General features: G+C 44.6%; 1 protein-coding gene across 2 annotated transcripts in view; it reads left to right on the forward strand.

Moving 5' to 3' along the window:
- The window catches only part of COG5 (component of oligomeric golgi complex 5), a 238,313-nt gene that overhangs the window by 145,638 nt on the left and 71,368 nt on the right, over positions 1–21,307 (forward strand). For both annotated transcript variants that reach the window (XM_084811049.1, XM_084811051.1), the window contains 3 exons: positions 6,128–6,293; positions 8,045–8,160; positions 8,252–8,329. In XM_084811049.1, coding sequence (XP_084667175.1) covers positions 6,128–6,293; positions 8,045–8,160; positions 8,252–8,329 — 360 coding nt within the window. The remainder of the gene's footprint in view (positions 1–6,127; positions 6,294–8,044; positions 8,161–8,251; positions 8,330–21,307) is intronic.

A 21,307-nucleotide genomic window follows, 5' to 3' on the forward strand; every position in this document is an offset into this window, starting at 1 on the left:
AATTACGTAATACTGTGCATAGAAGGAAGTCACAATGAGTTCAATGGTTGTTACTCAAAGGTAAGTGTGTATAGGATGGCAGCCTAAGTCAGTCAATTAGAACCTTCAGTTGATTCATATGTTAGGGCCAAGTTTAATCAGTATTTATTTATTTATTTATTTATTTATTAAATTTATTAATCGCCCATCTGACTGGTCACCCAGCCACTCTGGGCGATGTACAACCCCCATAAAACAATTTAAAACAATAAAATTTTACCATAATTTTTTTTTTTTAAATACCCTAACCCACCCCAAATGCCTGCCTGAACAACCACGTTTTTAATGCACGACGGAAGCTCATTAAAGAGGGGGCATGACGGAGTTCCCTAGGGAGGGAGTTCCACAGAGTGGGGGCCACCACAGAGAAGGCCCTCTCCCTTCTAGGGCTCACTTGTTTATTAACTCGCACTTTATTTTGGCTGGTGTGCTAATGTGACAGGGCATGAAAAAGAAAAGCTGGTTTTATTTGTTTTAAAAGATGGAAAACTTTAGAAGGTTAGGTATAAAAACAAAATATGGCATTTCCTCTAAACGTTTACTTGTAGCTTTGGGGCTGAATCCAGACTAAGCTAGTTGCACTTTGTTCTAGAAATGTAACATTTCTGGAAACTTTGACGCCATGGAGAAAAAGCAGTTTCTTTCCAGGTCAGGGTGAGGGATGGAAGTCTGTGGAAAAATTGAAATACATGCAGTTGTTGTTGTTGTTCAGTCGTTAAGTTGTGTCCGACTCTTCGTGACCCCATGGACCATAGCATGCCAGGCCTTCCTGTCCTCCGCTCTCTCCTGGAGTGTGAGTGTCCTTTTGGCTTTGGCTGAGTGTCCTTTTGGCTTTGGCCCAGCCGCTTCGCTCTTTCTGGCGCTACTTGGAAATTCCCTCTGCTCTTCCCCAGTAGTATATTGGACACCTTCCGACCTGAGGGGCTCATCTTCTGGCGTCATCTCTTTTAGCCTTGTGATACGTTCCATGGGGTTTTCTTGGCAAGAATACTGGAGTGGGTTGCCATTTCCTTCTCCAGTGGACCACATTTTGTCAGAACTCTCCGCCATGACCCGTCCGTCTTGGGTGGCCCTGCACGGCATAGCTTATGGCTTCACTGAGTTATGCAAGCCTCTTCACCACAGCAAGGCAGTGATCCGTGCAGTAGTTACTTCCTTATCAAACCTAAACTTATTTCACTGCTTTAGGGCACAATCCTATGACCGCTAGTCAGCGGCTAGATGGCCAAAGGATAGGTCATTTCCCAGGAACCAACCTTGGAGCCCACGCTCGGAGGTCAGTTCCCTGAGAACTGACCTTTACCCCTTCCGAGGCAGTGCGGAATGGCCCCGTGCTCCACACTCAGAAGAGGATATCTACTCAGACGTAACAGCCACTCTATTTAGTGGTGCTCATTCAAAATTGGGAATATACCCATACAAAAGAGAAAGAAAGAGATACAAACTGCTGCACCTTATATGCTACCTAAGCACATGTAACTTAGTTATTGGCATTTGAGAAGTACTAAAAAAATAAAAGTTGAAAATAAAAATCACATATTTTGTAGGAAACAAAATAAAGTATATTATTTAGATAGAAGCAGTCTCATACCACCCTAATATTAATGACTAGAACATATATGGATATCATACTAAACTTTATAAGAACATTGAAAACTTTGAACTCTACAATATACACAGGAATTTCTAATTCTGTAGATTGTTTATATTAAAATCTTTATCCTAAACATTTTGAGTGAGCAAAATCTTGTGTTAAAAAGCATTTTACTCATTTCAAAAGAGGACGTATTCCATGCCCGTTCCCCCCCTCAATGTTCCCCCAAATTTTCCTGAGAAAAAAATCCTCAGGAAAAAACAGGAAAAATCACCCCCCCCCCCCATTGTCCTATTGATTGCAATGGGACCTATTTTCAAGTAACTTGGTCTGGATCCAACCCTTTCTTTATTACATTATAAATTGCATTGTAAGTAGTCAAGTATATGTTTATTTATTCTAGTTTTTTATTTATTAGATTTATTAGCCGCCTATCTGGCCAGCTACCTGGCCACTCTAAGCGGTGGACAATACAAGTAACACAAAGTACAACATAATCAACTAAACAAGACAATATTGCTCTAAAAAAAAAAACCTAACTCACCCCAAATGCCCGCCTGAACAGCCAGATTTTCAAAGCCTGGCAGAAGCTCATCAAAGAGGGGGCATGGTGGAGGTCTCTAGGGAGGGAATCCCACAGAGTGGAGGTCCCCACAGAAAAGGCCCTCTCCCTCATCCTCACCCGCCCAGCTGTCCTGGACAGACAGAAGGCCTTCCAAGGCCGATCTCGTTGAGTGGCTCCCCTGGTGTTGCTGGAGGCGCTCCTTGAGATAGACTGGGCTGGAACCGTATAGGGTTTTAGAAGTCAATACCAACACCTTGAATTGGGCCTGGAAAACAACTGGTAACCAGTGCTACTCCTTCAGCACTGGAGTGATGTGGTCTCGCCGACGGCTGTCTTTAATCAGGAAGACACCGCGTTTTGCACCAGTTGCAACTTCTGAACCATCTTCGAGGGCACCCCCACATAGAGCGCATTACAGTAGTCTAGGGGAGAGGAGACCAGGGCATGAACTACTGATGGGAGCAGAAGGTTAGGGAGGTAGGGGTGCATCCGCTGTATCAGATGGAGTTGCTACAGTGCCACCTGGCTCATGGCTGACATCTGAGCCTCCATGGATTGCCTGGAGTCTAAAATGACCGCCAGGCTGCGGACCTGGTCCTTCAGGAGCAGCCACACCCCATTCAGTATCAGGTCAGCATCCCCCAACCTCCCCTTCACTCCCACAAAAAGTAGTTCAGTTTTGTCGGGGTTCAGTTTCAGCTTAGTCCTTCCCATCCAGCTTCTCACCAACTCCAGGCACTTGGACAGGGTTTCTACAGCCACCCTTGGTGAGGATTTAAATGAGAGGTAGAGTTGTGTGTCATCCGCATATTGGTGACACACTGCACTCCAAACCTCCTGATGATAGCCCCCAGCGGCTTCACATAGATGTCAAATAACGTTGAGGAGAGAACAAACCCCTGTGGCACCCCTCAAGTGAGCAGCCAAGGGTCTGAAGTCTCCTCCCCCAGAGCTACCCTCCGGTACCTGCCAGAGACGAAGGAGTGGAACCACTGTAATATGGTGTCCCCTATGCTCAACCCTTCCAGGCGGTCCAGGAGGATACCGTGGTTGATGGTATCAAAAGCTGCTGAGAGATCGAGGAGAATAAGGAAGGAGCATTCACCCCTATCCAGAGCCCTCCCCATATCATCCGCCTCCCCAAGGCGACCAAGGCTGTTTCTGTCCCATGCCCAGGCCTGAAGCCCGATTGAAATGGATCCAGATAATCGGCTTCTTCCAAGTGTGCCTGCAACTGCAGCGCCACCACCTGCTCAATCACCTTGCCCAGAAATGGCAGATTCGAGACCGTGTGAAAGTTGTTCAAGTCTTGGGGATCCAAGGAGGGCTTCTTTAACAGTGATCTTATTACCGTTTCCTTGAGGGCTGATGGCATCACTCCTTCCTCGAGATAGGCATTCACCACCACCTTGATCTCCTCCCTGAGTCTCTCCCTGCAGCTCATAATGAGCCAAGATGGGCAAGGATCAAGTAAGCAGGTGGTTGGCCTTAAAGATGAAAGCACCTTGTCCACTAAATCAGAAGGAAGAAACTGGAACCAATCCCACACAACCGGTCTGCCAGTGGCCGCCCCTCACTCACTAACTGTATCCATAATGCACAGAATAGCACTCCTGATCTGGTTGATTTTATCCGCAAAGTGCTTTGCAAACTCATCACAGGAGGCCTTAGAATGCTCCATTGGTTCTGGAACAACTGGACCGACCAGATTCCGGACCACTTGGAACAGCCTCCAGGGACAGCACTTTGTGGACGTGATAGGGGCAGCATAAAAATCCTTTTTGCTCTTATCGCCATGTGGTAGGCTGAAGCTACAGCTCTAAGCCATGTTCTATCATCTTCAGAGTGAGATTTCCACCACCGGTTCTCTAGCCATCTCACCTCCCTCTTCAGAGCTCGCAACCATGGGGTGAATCATGGTGCAGTCTGAGCTTTGTTCTGGGGAAAAGGGTGTTTTGGAGCCACCCGGTCTAATGCCCCAGTGATTGCAGCATTCCAGGCATCCACCCGGGTCTCGACCAAGCGGCTGTTTGCGTGCTTCAAAGAATCCCCAAGCACAGTCAAGAATCCATTTGGATCCATAAGACGCCTGGGGCGGACCATCCTAATGTGTCCTCCATCCCTGCGGGTGGGTTGTGGAACCAAGAAGTCCAACCCCACCAAGTAGTGATCTGACTATGACAAGGGGGGGTGGATATACCCCTGATTTCCAGATCACTCTCCACCTCTCCGGAAGCAGACACAAGATATAACGCATGACTGGCTACATGGGTGGGCCCATTTGGAATAGGTTGCAGCTCCTAGGAAGCCATGGTCTCCATGAAGTCCTGAGGTGCCCCCGTGAGGATGCCCTCCGAATGTACATTGAAGTGCCCCAATGCCAACAAGCTAGGGGACTGCACATGCACATCAGAGACCACCTCAAGCACCTCGGCCAGGGAGTCTGTCATGCAACAGGGTGGACAGTACATGATCAGAATCCCCAGACTGTCCTTTGGGCCCAACCTCCAGTACATGCAATCAGCAACCCTGGTCTCCCAGAGAGGGAGTCTGGTGAGGATCAAGTAATCCCGGTAGATAACAGCCACTCCCCCTCCCTGACCCCCAGCCCTCGGCTGCTGCACATACAAAAATCCAGCTGGGCAAATGGCCGCAAGAGTAGGAGCAGTGGCCTCATCCAGCAAGGTCTCCGTAATACATGCCAAGTTCACACCCTCATCCAGGATCATGTCATGGATCATGTCATGGATGAGAGATGTTTTATGGGCAATGGACCTGGCATTACGCAGCAGCAGATGAAGGCCAGAGGATGGAGTCATGCATCCCCCAGCCATCCTTCAGCTGTGGACAGGCCCAGAACAGGGGGCAGATATTATGCATCTTTCCCCTGCTCCCCTTACCTGGCATGGCCTGTCCCTAGTGCTCTGCCAGCATCTGCTGCCTAGCCTCTGTATGTTCTGGCCCCCAGAACTCCCCTCGCTGCCTCCGCCAGGTGGACATATGTCTCCCTCGCTTCTGCCTATCAGGTGGGCACCCCACTCCTAAAATCACAAACACAACCCCATAAGCCCACCACCCACCACCAATTTTTAAAAACTTCACCCCAGGCCCTCTGCTGCCTTGTGGCTCCCCTGAGTGGCTCACCCAAGTTATTAGCCTACACACGTGGCTATATCCCACCCCTAGGTGGATAGTGCTTATCTTTCTTCATCCCTGACTCTCACTCAGGGGGGTTCTCCACACACCACAAACTTCCCCCACCCAGGCTCTCACCCTAGATGAGGGTGACAGGACTGTCTCTCACACAGGAGCCTGGCAACCTTCCTACTCCCAGACCAACAGAGGGACACCCCCTTTGGTGTTGATCCTGCCATAAAGATCCTGCTCTTTATGAGCCACTTCCCAGAGCTGCTCCACTCACGGGTGAGGCTCTGGCCCACTCCAGCCACCACACAGTCCCCAGCTGCAAACCCTTACTAGCAAGCTGCAGAGAAAACAGTCCAGCAGAGCCAGCAAAAAAGGCAAGTAAGAAGACAGTCTTGCTAGTAGATAACAGCAGATGAGGCAGAGGGTGTGGTGTTTCTTGTGGCCCTGTCAGCCCCGCGCTGCCAGTTGTTCCTCTATGCTGCTCCCAGGAATGATTCAGTATCTCAAAAAGGCACTCTAATATTGTGGTTTGATAATATGCAAATAATATGCAATGTGATTGATTAACCTAGTATTTTGTTAAAAATACAGATTGATTAGTTAACTGAAACTCTTTTAAGTGGTGAACAATCCTAGTAAGTTTGATATAAACAGAATGAAGCAGAACACTTAGAACATGAAGACAAATATTAACATATATCTCACTGAGGACCAAGTTGTTTGAAAGTTAAAACTTACTGATACTTTCTCCATTCTCTGTCTTTTTTCCTTACCCTGTCTAGAATCCAACTCAAGTAGGCACTGCTCTTCAAGTTTTCTATAATCTTGGAACTTTGAAAGTCACCATTACTAATGTTGTGGATGGATACTGCATGTCCTTGGAGGAGAACATCAACAACGCCTTGGATATTAAGGTTTTGACTCAGCCCTCTCAAACGGTGGTTAGAGGTACTATGTTTTTTTGTCTATGTTAGAAGAACAGTGCCTGGTAATTTGACATAATATCCCCATAAATGGGATATAATACAATTCTGCATGCTCATAATTAATCTTCATCACACATTACTGTTTGGTAAGCTATTTTCTTTTTTATGTGATGACACTGCAAATGACAAAGTGGAAAAGTCACATTGAGGAAAACGAGTAGGCCCATTTCCAAGTCATTCTTAGCTCAGATGTGTTGTACTTAATGTTTCAGCATGATAACTCTTATTCTAGCCAGATTTCAAGTCATGTCAACAGCTGGTGTAGCATAGTAACTAACAGCAGAATGTTTACTTAGAAGCAACTCCCCCATTTAGAAATAGAGTTTCTTGAGCCTGCAGTTACGGTATTTTGACTTGTGCCTTTCATTCTAGCGATCAGGATATGTTTCATTATGGAGATCTTAGGAGACTTTCTTTCACCTTGTGCTGAAAAGGCTTAGAGTTTTGTTCTCTTATATTATTTTAAAGAGAACAAAACTCTAAAATCTTGATAAGGGAAAGGGGGAATAACTCCTGTACTTGGAGCTGTACTATAGGAGTGTTGGCCCCTTTTGTGCAAGTTTTTAAATGCAATATAATGTTGAATTATTGATGTATTTTAGGACATCAGTCGTCTATGATTAAGCTTGTTTAACTCACCTTAAAGACTGTAGTGCCTAAGTTCTTGATTGTGTGCTGACATTTATGCAAGACCACTATGTCTGATGAGGGAGTTACTGTTTGCTTATTTTTTTACCACATTTGTATCTCATTCTTCCTCCAAGATACTCAGGGTGATATTTATAGGAGTTATCCCATTTTATCTTCACAGTATCCTTGGGAGATAGGTTAAGTAGAAGTATAGTAACCCTTTTCCGTTGTTCCTGTTCTCGCACAAAGATGAGAAGAGTGGGGATGTGCTCGCTGGCCCCATCACCTGGCCATGCTATACTCTAGATCAGCCTTCTCCAACCTGGTGCCCTCCAGATGTTTTGGGCTACAACTCCCAGCATTCCTGATCATTGGCTATGCCTGGTCAGGCTGATAGGAGTTGAAGGCCAAAACATCTGGAGGGCACCAGGTTGAGGAAGGCTGGTCTAGACATTAGCAGAGAAGGTCCATAGTGGTGCACCTGCTGTACTCATGAAGGCTCCCCATGCAATTTAGAAACAGCTTCCCACTGCAGACCTTCTTCTCCAATGTGTGGAAGGTGGCAGGGATACAATGGAGGGTGTGGGGCCAGCTACTCTGTCTCCATTCTCTGCCCCCATTATTTGAATCATGTGAGGCTTTGAAAGCCTGCATAGAGCTAGTGACCTGCCCAATACCACCCAGTGAACCTCATGGCTGACTGGAGATTTGAGCCCAGGTCTCCATGGTACAGATCCAACACTAGCCCAGGCATGGGCAACTTGTGCCCTATTAGGTGTTTTGGCCTGGAACTCCCATGATCACTCACCATTGGCTATGCTGGCTAAAGCTGATGGGAATTATAGGCCAAAACACCTGAAGAAACACAAGTTGTCCACCCCTGCTCCAGCCAATTCACCATGCTGAACCATGGCCTCCTTGGTTCGACTTCATCTCCTGTTCCTTACATTATTCTAGTTCTTAGGAATCCAAACAGTATAAATCCTTTGCCTAAATCTAATTGTAGCGATTTAAAATGTTGATATTAAATGCGGTTTAAAAAATAAAACATTTTGAGGCAGATTCTTCTTGAAACACTTTTAGGTGGTGGCCCTGGGCGAGCAGCTATGCCAACACCAGGAAACACTGCAGCCTTTAGAGCAGCTCTGTGGACTAATATGGAAAAATTGATGGATCAAGTCTGTGCAGCTTGTGGACAGGTATTTGGTCATTTAAACATACCTTGGAATCATTTTGAGAGCACTGTAAAATATATAAAGAAGTCAGATTTAAAATATATTTCCTTTTCAGGTGCAACATCTGCAGAAAGTATTGTCCAAGAAAAGAGATCCTGTTACGCATGTGTGTTTCATTGATGAATTAGCCAAGGTAATGTTCCCCGCTCTAGCTGAATAGATTTTTGCAATTGCAAAAGCAACTAGTAGTTTTTCTTATGTAAGAAGAAAGGGTGTGTTCTACTTAAAAATTCAGTATATCTATTGTATAATGAAAGTAATGAAATAGTGGTGACAGGGAGACACAGAAGTATGCTGATGGATGGTTTGAGATCAACGAGCTTATAGCCATTGGGCACAGACACAGAGCTCGTGTAAAACATATACCTGGCAGACAAGAAGAACATAGTCATTTGGTGTTGCATGTGACTGGAGTCATGTTTAATCCAGGCCCTCAGTTGCTAGCTACATGTGAAATGTTAGCATGCCAGTGCAGCATTTGCCTGGTCTGTGGACCTCTGGTGTCCTATCTGTGCCTGTGCAGGTGAGGTGATCTGATTTCTCCAAAACACCAGGCATGTGCAGGGCCACATGGGTAAGCTTGCCTGGTAATCAGGTCTTGTTCAATTTATCTATCTAAAATTATTTCTAGACTGCCTTTAAGGGTGGAACCCTCTCAAGGTGGCATACAAGACAAAAACCACACAAAGTGGATTCAGTTTTAAAAATCTGTAAGAACTGAGATTGCCAAATCAACAAAAACAAAACTTACCAGTAAAACCAATGGCCTAGACTTAGGGGAAGGCCAGTGAAAACAGGTGGGTCTTCAGAGCTTTCTTGAAGACCTGCAGATAAGGGGCCTGACAAACTCTTGATGGAAGTTGATTCTAGAGGTGCGAGGCCACCACTGAGAAGGCCCTCTCCTTTGTACTCACTCACCTGCCTAATCGCCCTTGGTGGCGGACAGATGAGAAGGGCCTCTGTTGAGTATGGACAGGCTAGAAAGAGAGATCCTTCAAGCAGCTTGGGCCCAAACCATTTAAGGCTTTAAAAGTTGTTCTCCTTGGCTTGGGCCCAGAGTACTCTGAGGTTGCCTCTGCTTGTGCTAGGGGACATTTTTTTCTCTTGCTTCTATCAGCAGCCCCCCCACCCCCCAAAAAAATCTTCCTGAAAATGGGAAACCCTCTGAAATTTTTAGGAGTGCAAGAGACTGCACAAGTGTTTTCTGCTCACAGATGAGGGGATTTTTGGTCCAAGCCATTGTGATGGGTACCTTTTTGTTTTATTTGAAAGAACAGTAAAATATTATGTGCCTTCATTAAGGATTGCTGTTATCATTCCTTGTAATACTGTGTGGATTGACTAATTAATATTATGTATTAGTAAGAGAATGTGTCTTCATATGGTATATAGAATGATCCAGCCATCTGCTTCACTCTTTCTTGGCATTTTCCTCTTTGAAAAATGATCACGGCTGTTCTTTGCCTACTGTAGCTCTGATATGAATACTTATTCTCATCTATTCATTTGTATTGTTTTATATTCTTATTTAGAAGAATCTGATTAATGGTTTTCCCAAGGGGCAAGAACAGCAATGACACAACCATTTCTCTGTCATAATGTGTGAGGGAGAACCCTTTCTCCTCATGTTTAACTTTTGATTTATGCAAGAGAAAGGGAAAAAATCCCAATTACATGTGCTGGATTATTAATACCCACATATTCAACTTTTTAAATGGAGAGGAGAGACTGTATGCAAATTCCTTGCAGTGCTAAAATTAAACAGTGACTACGTGACACAGGGCTTGTTTTTCTTGGCGTGGTATGTTCTTTGCAGTGTCTTCTGATGAGTAGGGGTTTTTAAAGGAGAAAATGGATCTGCTTTCTATGGGAAGCTTCTCACAACGAAGTGTCTTTGTTTGGATGTATAGCCTACCCCATCCCAATGGCTTGGGGTAGGTATTATTAAAGTCAATTACCCAGTGGTTCATCTAGGGCTGGACCGGTGGGCCAAAGTCCAGGGCCCTGCAGTCCAGGGGGTCCCCAGGTGACCATCCAGAGAGTGGCAGGTGATGAGGACATCAAAGTAGCAGGAGCAAACTCTGTTTTATTCCTGTAGTCAGGATAGTGCTATGATATCAGTGAGCTTGATGCAAAACTGCACATACTCAGAGTATTTTTTTAAAAAACAGGGTTGGCAAACATTTTAGCATATAAGGAATGTAGAAGCAGTTGTAAAGCAAGGAATGGTGGTTGGAGGGGAAGATAATTGTTAGTTGTGTGCTTCACAACTGAAGTAATACACAAGGCTATCTAAAGTGGGGGCCCATAAGACAATTAAGTCCAGGGTCTAAAATTACCTAGCTGCACCACTGATTCTACCCATGGGTGCCAGGAAATTTTAGGCTTGTTAGCTAAATTGTTTGAAAGCATTAAGAAAGATAGAATTGTGAAGCATATGGAAGAACAAGTTTTGCTCAAGGAAAAAATCAGCATTGCTTCTGCAAGGGGAAGTTTTGCTTCACTAACCTTTTTTTGAGAGCATCAACAAACATGTGGATAGAATTGATCCAGTAGACATTGTATGTTTGGACTTACAAAAGAACTGGCAAAGTTCCTTACCAAACGCTGTTGTGTAAGATAGTAGTCATAGGATAAGAGGAACAGGAAGCTGAGGGTCAGAGAAAATACATCTCATAGTGAATGGAAGTAAGAAGTAGGGTCCCCTGAGGATCTGTATTAGGGCTGGCACTATTTGATTTACTCTTAAATGATCTGGAATCAGGGATGAGCAGTAAAGTGGCCAGGTTTGCAGGTGACACCAAATTTTTCAGAACTCAAATGGATTGCAAAGAGCTCCAAAAGGATCTCTTCAAATTTGGTGGTGACAGGGCAACAAAACGGCAAATGAGATTCAGTGTAAGAGTAAATCGAGGGACAATGGGCAAACATCCTAGCAACATATACATTGGGGTCTGAACTGGCAGTGCATTTTGGGGTGATTTGCACATTTTTGCAAGTGCAAATTTGTGCAAATTTGGAAACTAAAAAAACCTCTGATTCCGTTGATGAGTGGACGATGGAACAAAAGGCACCTGACAACCCGCAAAACACAGATGGAATGGATTTTACACAATCTGTACATCCCTAAAGGCAAAACTGAAGTACTTTGGCCACATAATGAGAAGACAGGACACTCTGGAGAAGATGCTGATGCTAGGGAAAGTGGAAGGCAAAAGGAAGAGGGGCCAACCAAGGGCAAGATGGATGGATGATATTCTGGAGGTGACGGACTCGACCTTGGGGGAGCTGGGGGTGGCGACGGCCAACAGGAAGCTCTGGCGTGGGCTGGTCCATGAAGTCACGAAGAGTCGGAAGCAACTGAACGAATAAACAACAAAATAAAAACATCCCTACTGCCAGCATCATAATGTCTTTACATAAAGATGTGATGCAACCACATTTGGAATACTGTGTATAGTTGCCCTGTCTCAGAAAAGATATAATGGAGCTGGAAAGGGTATTTTAAAAAGAGCAGCCAAGATTATTAGATTGGAGCACTTCCCTATGAAGACAAGTTAAAATATTGGAGGCCTTTTAGTCCAGAAAAAAGGCTCTTAGGGTGCAATCCTATGCATGTTTAGATAGAGAAAAGGCCTTTTCTCTATCTAAACATGCATAGGATCGTGCCCTTAAGAAGGAACATTATAGATGTTTATAATGGTTTGGAGAAAATGGGTATTTACTTATTTGTTATAGTTATTTTTATACTGCCCTTCAGTCATATTACTCGGGCAGCTTATGAAAAGAATAAGACTATTAAAATGTAAATACAAACAAACAAAACATAAAAGGCCACAAGATTACAAAAGTAGCATAAAACAGTCAGCAAGATTAAAACTGTATCTAAAAAACTTGGCAAAATAAAAATGTATTTGCTTTATAGAAGACAATAAGGTGAGCTTCTCTAGGGAAGAACATTCCGCAATTGGGGTGCCATCACCAAGAAGGCTTTCTTTCTGGTAGCCACCCACTTCATCTCAGCTGGAGGGAGTGCCCACAGGGGGCCCTCCAATGAAAATCTTGATGCATGAGTAGGTACGTGTGGAGACAGGCAGTCCTTCAAGTACCTTAGCCCTAAGCTTTGAGTTGGGCCTGGAAACGTATTTGGGGACCAGTGCAGTTGGCAGACCACAAGCATAATATAATCATAACACCCAGTCCCAGTTAATGCAGACTGCAGTTGCTAGTTTTCAAACAGCCTTCAAAGTTAGCCCCACATGTACCGCGTTATAGTACTGTAACCTGCATGTCACCAGAGCATGGATAGCTGAGGCCAGGCTGTCTCTGTCCAGGTAAGGTTGCAGCTGGTGCAGTGAGAGAGAGAGAACTCTTTCTCTAATACTATTAGAACTTGGGTTTGCCCAATTAAATTGAATGGCAGTAAATTTAGAGTAGATACAAGAACATACTTCTTCACTCAGTGCATAATTAATTTGTTCCATTTACTGCCACAAGTTATTGAGATGGCCACTGGTTTTGTTGTTGTTCAGTTGTTCAGTCGTGTCCGACTCTTCGTAACCTCATGGACCATAGCACGCCAGGCCTTCCTGTCCTGCGCTCTCTCCCGGAGTGTGCTCAAGTCCATATTCATTGCATCAGTGATGCTATCTAGCCATCTCATCCTCTGCCGTCCCCTTCTCCTTTTGCCTTCAGTCTTTCCCAGCATCAGGGTCTTTTCCAGAGAGTTTTCTCTTTGCATTAGGTGGCCAAAATATTTGAGCTTCAGCTTTAGTATCTGCCCTTCCAATGAGCAGTCAGGGTTGATTTCCTTTAGGATCGACTGATTTGACCTCCTTGCAGTCCAGGGGACTCATAAGAGTCTTCTCCAGCACCACAGTTCGAAAGCATCAATTCTTCAGCGCTCAGCCTTTGTTATAGTCCAGCTCTCACAGCCATACATTACTCCTGGGAAAACCATAGCTTTGTTAGACGGACCTTTGTCGGCAAGGTGATGTCTCTGCTTCTTACTATGCTGTCTAGGTTTGCCATCGCTTTCCTCCCCAGGAGCAAGCGTCTTTTAATTTCATGGCTACAGTCATCGTCTGCGGTGATCTTGGAGCCCAAGAAAATAAAATCTGTCACTGTTTCCATTTCTTCCCCTTCCATATGCCAGGAAGTGATGGGGCCAGAGGCCATGATCTTCGTTTTTTTAACGCTGAGTTTCAAACCAGCTTTTGCACTCTCCTCTTTCACCCTCAACAAGAGGCTCTTGAGATCCTCTTCACTTTCTGCCATTAGGGTGGTATGATCTGCGTATCTGAGGTTGTTATAATTCTCCCGGCAATCTTAATTCCAACCTGTGATTCATCCAACCCGGCGTTTCTCATGATGTACTCTGCATATAAGTTAAATAAGCAGGGCGACAATATGCAGCCTTGTCGTACTCCTTTCCCAATTTTGAACCAATCGGTTGTTCCATGTCTAGTTCTTACTGTTGCTTCTTGACCCTCGTAGAGGATTCTCAGGTGGTCTGGTACCCCCATCTCTTTCAGAATTTGCCACAGTTTGTTGTGATCCACACAATCAAAGGCTTTAGCGTAGTCAATGAATTAGAAATAGACGTTTTTCTGGAATTCTCTTGCTTTCTCCATGATGCAGCGAATGTTGGCGATTTGATCTCTAGTTCCTCTGCCTCTTCGAAACCCAGCTTGTACTTCCGGTAGTTCTCGGTTCGCATACTGCTGAAGCCTAGCTTGTAGGATTTTGAGCATCACCTTGCTGGCATGTGAAATGAGCGCAATTGTACGGTAGTTTGAACACTCTTTGGCGTTGCCGTTCTTTGGAATTGGAATGTAAACTGACCTTTTCCAGTCTTGTGGCCACTGTTGAGTGTTCCAAATATGTTGGCATATTGAGTGCAGCACTTTAACAGCATCATTTTTTAGGATTGTAAATAGCTCAGCTGGAATACTGTCATCTCCGCTAGCTTTGTTGTTAGTAATGCTTCCTAAGGCCCACTTGACTTCACTCTCGAGGATGTCCGGCTCAAGTTCAGTGACCGCACTCTCATGGCTATCAGGGACATTCAGATCTTTCCTGTATAGTTCTTCTGTGTATTCTTTCCACCTCTTCTTAATCTCATCTGCTTCTGTGAGGTCCCTGCCTTCTTTGTCCTTTATCATGCCCGTCTTTGCACAAAACGTTCCCTTGAGATCTCCGATTTTCTTGAAGAGATCTCTAGTGGATCTCTTTCCCATTTTGGATCTCTTTCCCATTCTGTTGTTTTCCTTGATTTCTTTGCATTGTTCATTTAAGAAGGCCTTCTTGTCTCTCCTTGCTATTCTCGGGAACTCTGCATTCAGTTGGCTATATCTTCACCTTTCTCCCTTGCTTTTCGCTTCCCTTCTTTCCTCAGCTACTTGTAAAGCCTCATCAGACAGCCACTTTGCTTTCCTTCATTTCTTTTTCTTTGGGACGGATTGAGTTGCTGCCTCCGGAACAATGTTATGGACCTCCGTCCATAGTTCCTCAGGCACTCTTTCTATCTGGTCTAATCCCTTAAATCTATTCGTCACCTCCACTGTATATCCATAAGGGATATGATTTAGGTCATACCTGAATGGTTTAGTGGTTTTCCCTACGTTCTTCAATTTCAGCCGAAATTTTGCAAGAAGCAGCTCATGATCTGAGCCACAGTCAGCTCCAGGTCTTGTTTTTACTGACTGTATGGAGCTTCTCCATCTTTGGCTGCAAAGGACATAATCAATCTGATTTCGATATTGACCATCTGGTGATGTCCATGTGTAGAGTCGCCTCTTGTGCTGTTGGAAAAACGTGTTTGCTATGATCAGCGTGTTCTCTTGGCAAAACTCTATTAGCCTTTGTCCTGCTTCATTTTGTACACCAAGGCCATGCTTGCCTGTTATCCCGGTGATTTCTTGACTCCCTACTTTAGCATTCCAACCTATGATGAAGAGGACATCTTTTTTTGGTGTTAGTTCTAGAAGGTGTTGTAGGTCTTCATAGAACCGATCAACCTCAGCTTCTTCAGCATCAGTGGTTGGGGCATAGACTTGAATTACTGTGATGTTGAATGGTTTGCCTTGGATTTGTACTGAGATCATTCTATCATTTTTAAGATTGTACCCCAGTACTGCTTTTCCCACCCTTTTGTTGACTATGAGTGCTACTCCATTTCTTCTAAGGGATTCTTGCCCACAGTAGTAGATATGATGGTCACCTGAATTAAATTCGCCCATGCTTGTCCATTTTAGTTTGCTGATGCCCAAGATGTCAATGTTCAATCTTGCCATCTCATGTTTGACCACCTCCAGCTTACCTTGATTCATTGATCTAACATTCCAGGTTCCTAAACAATATTGTTCTTTACAGCATCGGATTTTCTTTTCACAGCCAGACACATCCACAGCTGAGTGTCCTTTCGGCTTTGGCCCAGCCGCTTCACTCTTTGTGGCGCTACTTGGAAATACCCTCTGCTCTTTCCCGTAGTATATTGGACACCTTCCGACCTGAGAGGCTCATCTTCCGGCGTCATCTCTTTTAGCCTTGTGATATGTTCCATGGGGTTTTCTTGGCAAGAATACTGGAGTGGGTTGCCATTTCCTTCTCCAGCGACCACATTTTGTCAGAACTCTCTGCCATGACCTGTCCGTCTTGGGTGGCCCTGCACGGCATAGCTTATGGCTTCACTGAGTTACGCAAGCCCCTTCGCCACAACAAGGCAGTGATCCATGAAGGGGAGTACTGGTTTTAGATCACTTTAAAAGGGAATTAGACAAATAAATGGATGAGGGAGTCTGTCAGTGGCTATTAGCTATGAATAATGGAACCTACTTGGTTAGAGGCAGTATGCCATTGAATATCAGATGCTGGGGGGCAACAATAGGTGAGGGACATTGCTTTCATGTCCTCCTTGTGGACTTCTTGGATGCATATAGCCAGTGTGAGAAACAGGATACTGGACTAGGTGGACCTTTGATCAAATCCAGCAGGGCTTATCATCCAATCATTATTGACCAGGCTTGGCCAATTGAAGGATGGACATGAAGAATCCTTTTGCGCATGCCACTGTAGATTTTTTGGTATACGTATAGAGCAGGTGGTGTCATAGTTCAATGGCATAGCACGTATTTTGCATGCAGAAGGCCCCACTTTCACCTCCAACTAAAAGGATCTTGGGTAGCAGAGTGAGAGGTGGTTTCTTAGGGAGGGCCATATCTTCCTGTGAACTCTGTTAGAAGACTGCATTGGCTGAACCTCTCCAAGGTTTACTGTGTATATCAATACATGTTCCTACTCTCTCTTCATCAGTTATCTTACCTAAGCCATCTGGAGCACCCTTGTATTAAATGCTAAATGATGAAGGATATTTGAAGGATATAACTTGTTCAAAAAGAACAGGAGGAACAGAAAGGGAGGTGGGGTTGTACTGTATGTGAAAAATACATACCTCTGCACAGAAATACAGGAGGATGAGCTTGGTAGCCCCATTGAGAACATCTGGATCAAAATAAATGGAGCAAAGAATAAAAGGAACCTGGTGGTCAGGGTCTACTACCGGCCACCCAATCAAGGAGAAGACGAGGATGAAACTTTTGAAAAGCAAATAGCCAATGTTTTAAGGAAGCATGATGTAGTAGTAATGGGGGACTTCAGTTTCCCCAATATTTGTTGAGAGACAAATTCTGCAAAAAATGGCCCCTCTAGGAAATTCCTGAGTTGTGTGGTGGATAACTTCCTCCTACAGAAAGTAAAGGAAGGAACTAGAGGATTGGCTATCCTTGACTTGATCCTAACCAACAGAGATGACTTAGTGGATAAAGTAGCAGTTACAGGAACTCTGGGGGAAAGCGACCATGTTGCACTTGAGTTCTTGGTTCTAAGGGAAGCAAAAGCCGAGTGTAGCCAAGCACGTACCCTGGATTTTAGGAAAGCTGATTTTAATAAACTCAGAACAATGATAAGTAAGGTCCCATGGCAAGCGACGCTAACGAGAAAAGGAGTCGAAGATGGGTGGGAGTTTTTAAAAAAGGAAATTCTCAAGGCACAATTACAAACAATCCCAACAAGAAGAAAAGGTGGAAGACAACAGAAGAAACCAATGTGGCTTCACAAAAAGCTTAGCGATTACCTGAAAACAAAAAAGTACACATATAGGCAGTGGAAGGAAGGCCAAGCAACAAAGGAAGAGTACAGGTACTTAGCACAGAATTGCAGGGATGGCATCAGGAAGACTAAAGGTGAGAATGAGCTGAGGTTAGTGAGGGATGGTAAAAGCAACAAAAAGGCTTTCTTCAGCTACGTGCATAGTAAAAGACAGAGGAAAGACATGGTGGTTCAGCTCTTAAATAAGGATAGCAAAATGATAACAGATGACAAAGAAAAGGCAGAGGTGCTCAATTCCTACTTTGGCTTATTCTTCTCCCAAAAGAGGGTCTATGAGCCCCCTGGCAAAGGCAAAGTCCAGGCTGAAGGGGCAGGATTGCAGCTTGAGATCGATAGTCATATGGTCAAGGAACAACTAATTACTTTGAGTTCAAATCTGCAGGGCCAGATGAACTGCATCCTAGAGTAATAAAGGAACTGGCATAAGAACTCTCAGAACCACCGTCTATTCTCTTTGAGAAATCATGGAGGATGGGTGAAGTGCCAGATGACTGGAGGAGGGCTAATGTTGTCCCTATCTTCAAAAAGGGTAAAAAGGAGGAAACTGGGAACTACAGACCAGTCAGTCTGACATCAATCCCTGGGAAAATTCTGGAGCAGATGATAAAGCAATCCATCTGGAAGCACCTTGAAAACAACACAGTGATTACGCGAAGTCAGCATGGATTTGTCAAGAACAAATCCTGCCAGATGAACCTGATCTCATGTTTTGATCAAGTAACCTCCCTTGTGGACTATGGGAATGCTGTAGACATAATATACCTCGACTTCAGCAAAGCTTTCGACAAAGTGCCCCATGATATCCTGATGAGCAAACTAGCTCAAAGTAGGCTAGATGAAACAACGATCCGGTGGATCCACAGTTGGCTACAGAATCGGACTCAGAGAGTGCTTATCAATGGGACCTTCTCAAACTGGGGAGAGGTAACGAGCGGGGTACTGCAGGGCTCAGTGCTGGGCCCAATGCTCTTCCACATTTTTATTAATGACTTGGAGGAGGAGGTGCAGGGAATGATGATCAGATTTGCAGATGACACAAAATTGGGCAGGATAGCTAATACTTTGGAAGACAAACAATATTCAAAGTGATCTTGATAGACTGGAGCGCTGGGCAGAAAACAACAGAATGACATTTAATAGGGATAAATGCCAAGTTCTGCACCTCGGAAAAAGAAACCAGATGCACAGTTACAAGATGGGGGATACGTGGCTCAACAGCACTGCAAGCGAGAAGGATCTTGGAATTGTTGTAGAACACAAGCTGAACATGAGCCAACAATGTGATGTGGCTGCCAAAAAGGCAAATGCTCTTTTGGGCTGCATTCATTGAAGCATAGCTTCCAAATTCTGGGAAATACTAGTTCCCCTCTACTCAGCACTGGTTATGCCTCATTGGGAGTACTGTGTCCAGTTCTGGGCACCACACTTTAAGAAGGATGCAGGCAAACTGGAGAGGGTTCAGAGGAGGGCAACAAAGATGATCAAGGGACTGGAAACAAAGCCCTATGAAGAGAGACTGAAAGAAGTGGGCATGTTTAGCCTTGAGAAGAGAAGACTGAGGGGAGATATGATAGCGCTCTTTAAGTCCTAGAAAGGTTGTCACAGAGAGGAAGGCCAGGATCTCTTCTTGATCATGCCAGAGTGCAGGACACGGAATCATGGGCTCAAGTTACAGGACGCCAGATTCTGGCTGAACATCAGGAAAAACTTCCTGACTGTAAGAGCAATACGACAATGGAACCAATGACCTATGGAGGTGGTGGGCTCTCCCACACTGGAGGCATTTGAGACGAGGCTGGACAGCCATCTGTCAGGGATGCTCTGACTTGGATTCCTGCACTGAGCAGGGGGTTGGACTCGATGGCCTTGTAGGCCCCTTCCAACCCCACTATTCTATGATTCGATGAGAAATATGTAGATTTTTGCATGGCTTGTCACTTCCTGATCATTTGAAGACTTGTTTATATGATGAAGGACAACATGAGCATTTACAGCAGGGGTGCACAACCTTTTGGGCCCTGAGGGCCATATGTGATGATGGATTGAGGGTTGCACGCACATACGCACGCGTGCGCATACACAAGAACATAGGAATCTACCTTATACTATGTCAGGCCATTGATCCATCTAGCTCAGTATTTTTGACTCTGAATAGCAGTGGCTCTCCAGGCCTTCAGGCAGGAGTTTTTCCTGCCCTACCCAGAGATGCTGGGAATTGAACCTGGAACCTATTACATGCAAAGCATGTGCCCTACCACTGAGTTACACACACACAAAGACACCAGTGATTCTGATACAGATTGCTCTTTGCTTGCTGCTAGCAGCAGTGATCTGCATGAGGATTTCTGGGGGGAATGAATGGAGAGTATGAGCATGGGGGAATTCAGTGGTGGTGGCAAGGTACACATGTCTGCTTCAATCAACTGAAGCCACAGCTTGATAGTTATTTGCTGTTAAGGGTGAATGTTTGGCTTTTTGTGGTCAAGCCCCCCCCCCCCCCGATTATTTTCTGGCACCTAGAGCAGTTTCATTTGTAACCACAGACCATGTGCCTTAGTGTTGTGCCCACATGCAACGTGGTGGGTTTACTGTAAGGACATAGATGGCATTGGTATTGTGTGGAGAAAAACGGCCTTTTGCCATTAATGAAATAAGATTATCAGATTTTTTTCAAGTTTCCTAGTTCTCCAACATATTGTCACAAGGTGTGAGGTAGGACATCTGGGACTGCTTAACAAACAACTAAAATAGAAATGCCCACATGCCCTCAGTGCCTGTTGAGCAATAGGCATAGCTATCTGGGAGTGCAAGAACTGTTCAGTCTGTTGCCAGTTAAAGTTAAAGTAAGCTGATAACTTTTTAACAAAATCATGGAAATTCTGCTATTACTCCAAAAGCCAAAACCATTTCACATATGATACTATCCTTTTCCAGTTTATGTATCTTTTAAACTGCCCAAAGAGCTTTAGCTATGGGGTGGTATTGAAATGGAATGAATGAATGAATGAATGAATGAATGAATGAAAGTGTGTATGTGTGTCTGAGAAGGGGAAGTTGGATTTCTGCATGTCCACGTTGGTAAGTTTAGCTGACAACAAAACACAAAAATGTGCCCATTTTTAAAGGGCAGTGTGCCCATTCTCACAGGAGATGGGAACATGAACCCTGCATTTTACATTTTGTTTGCTAATTACTGCTAGTGAGGTCAACATTATCATTGTATGCATCTTCCGCAACAGCTGCAGTTCCACTTTAGATGGCCATCTGTCTCCTTGGTGACTCTGCAATACAAGTCTCACCCTTGAAAACATTATGGATCCAGCCATGTAGGGCTACACAAGCCCTTTAATATTGTAACCATATTTAATATGGTTATAATAACCATATTTTATTGCTACAAGAATGAGTTATAGCAAACCTCGGGCTCATGCATTCTCCTCTCTTCCTCTGGTGAGGAGGAGTTCAGAAGCTTTTGCTTCCATTTTATATTAACCACAGTTTTCCATGTTGTCCAAACCTGACAAACGGTGGCTAATCTTAACTGTGTTGTTGTTTATTCGGTCAGTCGCTTCCGACTTCATGACTTCATGGACCAGCCCACGCCAGGGCTTCCTGTCGGCCGTCACCACCCCCAACTCCCCCAAGGTCGAGTCCGTCACCTCCAGAATATCATCCATCCATCTTGCCCTTGGTCGGCCCCCCTTCCTTTTGCCTTCCACTTTCCCTAGCATCAGCATCTTCTCCAGGTTATCCTGTCTTCTCATTATGTGGCCAAAGTACTTCAGTTTTGCCTTTAATATCATTCCCTCAAGTAAGCAGTCTGGCTTTATTTCCTGGACTATGGACTGGTTTGATCTTCTTGCAGTCCAAGGCACTCTCAGAATTTTCCTCCAGCACCACAGTTCAAAAGCATCTATCTTCCTTTGCTCAGCCTTCCTTATCA

The sequence above is a fragment of the Heloderma suspectum genome, chromosome 7 (genome assembly GCF_057233095.1).
Source record: "Heloderma suspectum isolate Gila_16-S chromosome 7, 16-S_ref, whole genome shotgun sequence".
NCBI classification, from domain to species: Eukaryota; Metazoa; Chordata; class Lepidosauria; order Squamata; family Helodermatidae; genus Heloderma; species Heloderma suspectum.